At 44.3% G+C, this 8,124-nt stretch overlaps 1 protein-coding gene across 1 annotated transcript; it reads left to right on the top strand.

Moving 5' to 3' along the window:
* The first annotated feature begins 997 nt into the window (after positions 1 to 997).
* LOC123053510 (chlorophyll a-b binding protein CP24 10B, chloroplastic) lies at positions 998 to 2,329 on the top strand. Its single transcript, XM_044476978.1, has 2 exons — positions 998 to 1,404; positions 1,523 to 2,329. Exons 1-2 carry the CDS (start codon positions 1,187 to 1,189, stop codon positions 2,070 to 2,072), a joined length of 768 nt encoding a protein of 255 aa, XP_044332913.1. The 5' UTR covers positions 998 to 1,186; the 3' UTR covers positions 2,073 to 2,329.
* Positions 2,330 to 8,124: the final 5,795 nt, after the last annotated feature.

The raw sequence follows: 8,124 nt of genomic DNA, 5'->3' as shown, positions 1-8,124 counted from the left end.
TTGCAAAGATTGATCCCACAAAGAAGATATTTCCAGAAGATTTTATTGTATTTCTTAGTTATAGGAATTACAAATACTTTGTAATTCCAAATACTTTGTAATTCCTTGGGTCTTGTATCCAAAGTATTGTACCTGCAACAGTTAACAAGTATCAATAAATTTTTTGCGAGAAGAGTATAAATAAAATTGTAGGTGTTTCTCAAAGAAAAAAAGATCTAGCAACTTGCTCTATCGACTGACACACACAAAAACCTAAAAGATCGCTCCAAAATTTATACTGTAAAAACTATCAAAACTTTGACTAAATATGGCAATCTAGAATGAAAAACGTTCTAGCGTTAAAAGGTCAAAACAGAAGGTAATAACTAAGATTCTCTCTAAATCTAATTATATGCATTCTGCACGAAACTGAAATTTACTCTAAATCAAATTGTATGCATTTTGCGCTAAATAAAAGGTTAGCTAGGCGTAAGGTCTTCCGTTGAAAGAAAAGGAAAAAAGAAATCTAGCATGTTATGTTGGATGGCAACACGCATGTGTGAGCTTGTGTTAAGCGCCTTGATGATCTAATGCATATCTCTTGGAAACGATGAAGAATATGTTTTTATCATAGGACTTGAACTCTGGTGTGTTGAAGATGCCACTGTTCTCCTAATCATTTAACCACAGATCGGTTCGCACGATGAAGCATATTTTCATGGTAGAAAACAGTACCATATTGCGTTCTATGTGCCTCAATAAAAAAGTTGCATTCCATGTGCGGAATGTCATGCCATCTCCAAAGGTGACCGTCATCCTGTGACCGGGCAATTATAACGCCCGTGAATGGATGGATCGATCTTCTTTCACTATTCTCCACGGAGATCCTACGACACGGTCCGATTGGCAGCCAGTCCCCACAGATCACAAGAGCATCAAAGCCCAGGATATTGTCCACGCGGCGTCCACCGGCGCAGCAGAATCCGATGGCGCCAGCTCCCCATTGGCCAGCGCTCTATCCATCCTACCACCCCAGGATTTCCCCGCCCACATCTTGTGGCTGCCGTGCGCCGCAACGCCACGATTTAACATCAAAACCGTCGTGGCATCCTGCAAATCCTGCGCGCTCCAACAGACGTCCTAGCTGCCACTCCGCCGCGCGCGTCAGGGACCTCACCGTCACACCGGCGAAGCAACACCGGCACCCATGGCGCTCGCCTCCACCTCCGCCACCGCCTCCGCGGCCGTGCTCAAGAACCCGTTCCTCGGCGCGAGGCGCGCGCTCGCCAATGCCGCCTCCCTCGGCGCCGCCAAGCCCGTGACGCGCCGCGTGGTGGTCGTCGCCGCGGCCGTCGGCAAGAAGTCGTGGATCCCCGCGGTCAAGAGCGATGCCGAGTTCATCAACCCGTCCTGGCTCGATGGCTCGTAAGTCTTCCTCGTTCGTAGTATTTCTCTTCGTTCGTCGCCCTGCATTAATCCCACTCTACGCGAGGGGAGGCCTCCATGGCAGCAACTCTGAGACTCACTCAACGCGTACGTGCAGGCTCCCCGGTGACTTCGGCTTCGACCCGCTGGGGCTTGGCAAGGACCCGGCGTTCCTCAAGTGGTACAGGGAGGCCGAGCTGATCCACGGGCGCTGGGCGATGGCCGCGGTGCTGGGCATCTTCATCGGGCAGGCGTACAGCGGCGTGCCGTGGTTCGAGGCCGGAGCGCAGCCTGGCGCGGTGGCGCCCTTCTCCTTCGGGTCGCTCCTGGGCACCCAGCTGCTGCTCATGGGGTGGGTGGAGTCCAAGCGGTGGGTCGACTTCTTCAACCCGGACTCCCAGTCGGTGGAGTGGGCCACGCCGTGGTCGCGCACAGCCGAGAACTTCGCCAACTTCACCGGCGAGCAAGGGTACCCGGGCGGCAAGTTCTTCGACCCGCTCGGCCTCGGTGGCGAGACCAAGGACGGCGTCTACATCCCCGACACCGAGAAGCTCGAGCGGCTCAAGGTGGCCGAGATCAAGCACTCGCGCCTCGCCATGCTTGCCATGCTCATCTTCTACTTCGAGGCCGGGCAGGGCAAGACGCCGCTCGGCGCGCTCGGCCTATAAGACGATTTTTTGGCTTGCGCGCGTGGTGGGAGAGGGGTTGTTGCATTGCATCAGATCGGACGCATGGATTGATGGGATCTGCTGGAGGTCGAAGAAGCAGCAGCAACGTATCTGTGTCCGTGACTTCTTTCGGGTGGTGTGTGTGAATCGAATGGGGAATCAAGTACTCTTTCTTTCTCCAGCGTATGTACCATGTAATATATATAGTCTGAGCTCTGTAATTTAAGGCAGAATGAGCAAGGGCATTTGATTCATCACCTACCAAGTCTTTTACTAGAACATTGCTTGCATATTTAAACAACCCGCAAAAAAAATGCATCAGTTGAAGGAAGCACGAAAACTAGCAAAGTCTGCACTGCTCAGCGCAAGATAGGGTCACGAGATTCATCTAAAAATAAAGCAATGAGTACCAGTCGAACAGGAACAGGTGTTGGCTCTGTAAACGTTATAATACAGAATATATTAACAGGAGCACGCATTCCTGAGCCTGAAACAGAGGAAAATTAGGAATAAATAAAGAAACATAGGTGTTGCATTCCACGTTCGCAGGGTTCTTTGCAAACTTTCCTACAGAGTTCATCTCAAAATTGCCATGTATTTACCAAAGGCGAGTGATCTGCGCCGGCGCGCCGGTCCAAAGTTTAGTCCGGTCGCGCCCTAGCTGCAGGATGCCACTATTCCTAGCCGTTTGATCTAGCAAAAAAATATATTATTCGCCCCAGATCTTCTTTCTCCTCACGCATCTTACGCTCGCGCAGCACCCTGCATCTAGCCGTCTCGCGCTGCTCCCCTTCAGTGGACGTCCTCGTCGCCGGTCCCCACCCTCGCCGGCCGTCCTCGTCGCCAGTCCATACCCTCGCCGTCCGTCCTCGTCGCTGCCTCGACCCATGCAACAGCTCCACCTGTGGTTGCAGCTCTCAACGGCGACGATTGTAGCTCTGTTTGTAGCTCCGCCGCCGCCCCTCGCTGTTGATGCTCGCTGAACGGAATTGCGTCGACGACGCCCACCAGTCAATCAACGTCGTTGAATGGATGTAGCAAAAAACTTCGCCTGTCGTAGCAAAACCCGACTATGGCTGCAGCAAATGTCCATCATCGTCATCGCGAGGTCACATCTCCGCCTTGACGGATGTAGCAAAAAACTTCGCCGGTCGTAGCAAAAACCAATTACGGTTGCAGCAAATCACCGTCGCCGCCGTTGCGAGGTCGCAGCTCCACCTTGATGGATGCAGCAAAACACTTCGCCGGTAGTAACAGAAACCAACTATGGTTGAAACTTTAATATCTATTGTTGAAACATTTCTGTCAATAGTTGCAATTCTAATTTTCCACTTGTGCGGTGTCAGTCACAGCTCCGGTCGTCGCTCGTCGCACCGTTTGGCTTGCAAGCCGCAACATCCGGTGCTGACCCCCATCACGCGCGGCCATGGCGACAGGCGCGGCGAAGGGTAGGATCAGTGGATAAAATTCTGCTAGAGTTAGGAGACACTTGGAATACATAGGAGACTACGGTTGGAGAAAGGTCTAGGGATAGGGATATTATGGAGGATGACACAAACACTGCTTACTTCCATGTTGTAGCTAATCATAGGTGAAGGAAAAACTGATTAGTGTTCTAGATGGACCTGAGGGCTTTGGACTATTATAAGGAGTTATTTAGATATGAACATAGACCTGATATTTCTCTTAAGAGTGATTTATTTGGAGAGGACGAGAAAATTTCTGTGGAGGAGAATACTAGGTGTACCGAGGAGGAGATTAGGAAGCTGTTTTGACTCCTATTGTGATGGTGCCCCTAGGCCCGATGGATTGCCTTTTATATTTTACCAAGTGTTCTGTGACATTATTAAAGTTGATTTGATGGCTATGTTTGAAGTCTTGTTTGATCTAAACCTAGACATCATTAGACTTGATTTTGCATCACTCTTATTCCTAAAGAAGTTGATGCCAGAAACATGAAGAAATTTAGGCCTATAAATCTCCTCAATTGTTGTTTTAAGATCTTTACTAAAGTCTACCAATAGACTAGCCCTGATTATTGGCAGACTAATATCTGAGCATCAATCTGCTTTTGTTAGAGGTAGGTTTATTTTGAAGAGTGTGGTGATTGCCCATGAGGTTGCTCACTCGGTACACTCTTCTCTTTAGAAAGACCTTGTATTTAAGATTGATTATGAAAAGGCTTATGACAAGGTTAGTTTAGATATATATTTTGAATGGGGTTCTTGAACTTAGGGGGTTTGGTGCTAAATGGATTGGTTGGATTAGGAGACTCACCCAGTAGGATCAGTGGATGTGAAGATTAATGGTGAGGAAACTTACTTCTTCTTCACTAGTAGGGATTTGAGACAGGAAGACCCTTTGTCCCCATTGATTTTTAATTTGGTGGTGGATGTGTTTGCTAGGATATTAGTGAAAGGATGACGAGTTGGGGCGTTGGGCTAATTAGAGGGCTCTTCCCTATTTTTTGCCCTTGTGGTGTAGTGTGTCTGTGATATGCAAATGATACTTTCTTGTTCATTGATAATGACCCTCTAGTAGCTTTAAATATTAAGTGGGTCTTAACTTGCTTTGAGTTGGTTTCAGGGATGTCTATTAATTATCACAAAAATGAATTGGTGCCTATCAATTTAGAACCTGGAGAGGTTAAACCTTTCTTGGGTATTTTTAATTTATTCAAGGGGGGGCTTGCCTATTAAGTACTTAGAGTTCCTTTGCAATTTGATAAGATCAAGAGAGAGGACCTCCAATCTCTAGTTGATGCCATGCTGGACAGGATGGCTAGATGGAGGGTAAGATCCTAGTCCTTATTAGGGAGGGTCACCTTGGTTAGGATTTGTCTATCTAGTATTCCTATTCACATGTTATCTTCCTATAAGTTCCCGAAATGGTATGTGCCTTTGGTCAATTCATGGTTTTATAATTATTTCTGGAGTGATGGTGAAGGCTGCCAAAAGATGCACCCTGCCAATTGGCCCTCCATATGCATGAAAAGGGAATATGGTGGATGGGAGTTCAAAATATACATGATATGAATCTTTGCCTAACCGTCTCCTGGGTTAAAAGAGATATCTTAGGAGAAGGGACACTATGGAGTAGAGTTATAGATGCTAAGTATAATACCAAGAACCTTAATACTATGTGCTGCCATGATCCACATCCTTCTCAATTTTTTAAAGGGGTTATTGCTACTTCTTGAGCTTGCGTTGATTTTTCCCTTGAAGAGGAAAGGGTGATGCAGCAAAGTAGAGATAAGTATTTCCCTCGGTTAAGAACCAAGGTATCAATCTAGTAGGAGGCACAAGCAAACGAAAAGACGAACGGAAAGAAGGCAAATATTTTTGTGTTTTTCTGAAAACGTTTTAGAAGTGGGGGAGAGGAAAATGGTAGACAAATGGAAAATAATGTAAATGCAAGAGATGAGAGTTTATGATAGGTACTTAGTAGGCTTGATGTAGAACCTCCCCGGCAACCGCGCTAGAAATTCTTCCTGCTACTTCTTGAGCTTGCGTTGATGATTTATCCCTTGAAGAGGAAAGGGTGATGCAGCAAAGTAGAGATAAATATTTCCCTCAGTTAAGAACCAATGTATCAATCCAGTAGGAGGCACAAGAAAGTCCCCAATATATGCAACTGCACAAACTAACAAACACTTGCACTCAATGCGAAAAGGGGTTGTCAATCCCTTCACGGTCACTTGCAAAAGTGAGATCTAATAGAGATAGATATAAAAAATAAGTAAAAGGCAAATAAGTGAATATAAATAAATTGTAGCAAGGTATTTTTAGGTTTTTGTTTTGTAGATCTGAAAATATATGGTGGAAAATAGACCCGGGGGCCATAGGTTTCACTAGAAGCTTCTCTCTTGAATAAAGCATACAGTGGGTAAACAAATTACTGTTGAGAAATTGATAGAAAAGCGCTAAGTTATGACGATATATAAGGCAATGATCATGAATATAGGCATCACGCCCGTGACAAGTAGACCGAAACAATTATGCATCTACTACTATTACTCCACACATCGACCGACTCCTGCATGCATCTAGAGTATTAAGTTCATAAGAATAGAGTAACACCTTAAGCAAGATGACATGATGTAGAGGGATAAACTCAAGCAATATGATATAAACCCCATTTTTATCCTTAATGGAAACAATACAATACGAGCCTCGCTGCCCCTACTGTCACTGGGTGAAGACACCGCAAGATTGAACCCATCACAAAGCACCTCTCCCATTGTAAGGAAAACCAATCTAGTAGGCCAAACCAGATCGATAGATCGGAGAGAAATACTAAGCTATCTCAATCACGCATAAAAGAGTTCAGAGAAGACTCAAATAATATTCATAGATAATTTGATCATAAATCCACAATTCATCGAATCTCAACAAACGTACCGCAAAAGAAGATTACATCGAATAGATCTCCAAGAACATCGAGGAGTACATTGTATTGAAGATCAAAGAGAGAGAAGAAGCCATCTAGCTACTAACTATGAACCCTTAGGTCCGTGGTAAACTACTCACGCATCATGGGAAGGGAAGCAAAGGTTGATGTAGAGGCCCTCCATGATCGAATCCCCCTCTAGCGGAGTGCCGGAAAAGGCCCCAAGATGGGATCTCATGAGAACAGAAGCTTGCGGCGGCGGAATAATATTTTTTGTGTGCCCTCTGATGTAAGGGGAATATTTGAGAATTTATAGTGGTGGAGTTAGGGTTAGAAGGCCTACGGATTGTGGCCTCCTTGCAAGTCTTCTGGCCTCCTCCCAAAGCTTCCTGGGTTTCTTACGGTCCAAGAAAAATCATCGTAAAGTTTTATTCCGTTTGGACTCTGTTTGGTATTGATTTTCTCTAAAAGCCAAAAAAAGGAAAAAATAACAACTGGCAATGGGCACTAGGTTAATAAGTTAGTCCCAATAATAATATAAAATAGCATATTAATGCATATAAAACATCCAAAACAGACAATGTAATAGTATGGAACAATAAGAAAATAGATACGTTGGAGACATATCGGTTATGTGGGCTATGAAAGTTGTTAGGTTTGGATATACATGGTTTTTAGGTAATGCTAGATATGTGTTGTTTGGTGAACATATTTGGTTTGTAAACTCACCTCTAGGCACCCAGTTCTGGGATATTTATTGTATAGTCAACGAAAAGAATAAAACTGAGTTTTTGTCACATCCCAGATTTTTTCCAAATCTAGTATGTTTAAAATTTCACAGGGAATTAATATTTTTGTAGATTTTTTTTGCCTGCTCTCTCATTATCTCACATTCCCTAGTATTTTCTTGTGATCGATTGAATTGATCAACCTAGAGGGTCAAAGGCCCTATGCCGACATTTGAAACCCTAGATTGAAATTGGTAAAACAGAATGAACCCTAAAAGGTTTTAGGGAATAATTTTGAATCCTAAAATAGGGTGACAAATTAAAATATTTATTTGGGCGTAAATGTATTCTTAATCAGTTCAAAATGATATTCATAACCCTAATAAATTTCCCAAATAGTGGAAATGAAATTATGTTGGAATGAATTCAGAAATCAAATGGGAAAATTATTTGAAAGGGCCTTGCATTGTTTGGCAGGAAAAATAATTACCATAAGTCCAAAGAAAATGCTTGACTTTCTATTAATATTCCAAGTTAGATTTAGAGTATATTGTTTCAAACCAAATTGAAGTTCAAAAAGGAATTGAAAACAGAAAAAGAAAATATAAGGTGGCAGAATGATCACCAGACCAGGAGTATTCCATTTGGAATTTAGGCTAGTTAACTTTTGGAAGAAAATTCAATTTCTAAATAGTTTTGAATTTACAAAGGGAACCGAAAAGAATGAACAACCTAAACCTAGAGGCTCACCTAACACAACGATCTAGCTAGCCAGCTGCACACCCTCTCTCTCTCACTGACAGGCTAACCCCACAGTCAGCTTTGTCTTTGTCCATTAACTGCCGCCCCACGTCGCTTGCCCACTCACCTGAGCACAACTAAGCGCATGACCCCACGTCCAGTCACTTAACCGAATCGGTGTAGACCCGTAGGAG

The sequence above is a fragment of the Triticum aestivum genome, chromosome 2D (assembly GCF_018294505.1).
Source record: "Triticum aestivum cultivar Chinese Spring chromosome 2D, IWGSC CS RefSeq v2.1, whole genome shotgun sequence".
NCBI classification, from domain to species: Eukaryota; Viridiplantae; Streptophyta; class Magnoliopsida; order Poales; family Poaceae; genus Triticum; species Triticum aestivum.
This window is presented reverse-complemented; position numbering and strand designations above follow the sequence as displayed.

What these genes read in the sequence shown, in the direction of transcription:
- LOC123053510 (XM_044476978.1), top strand. Translation starts at nt 1,187, where the DNA reads ATGGCGCTCGCCTCCACCTCCGCCACCGCCTCCGCGGCCGTGCTCAAG. An exon ending in CCGTCCTGGCTCGATGGCTC is followed by an intron (nt 1,405 to 1,522) that starts GTAAGTCTTCCT and finishes GCGTACGTGCAG; the next exon opens with GCTCCCCGGTGACTTCGGCT.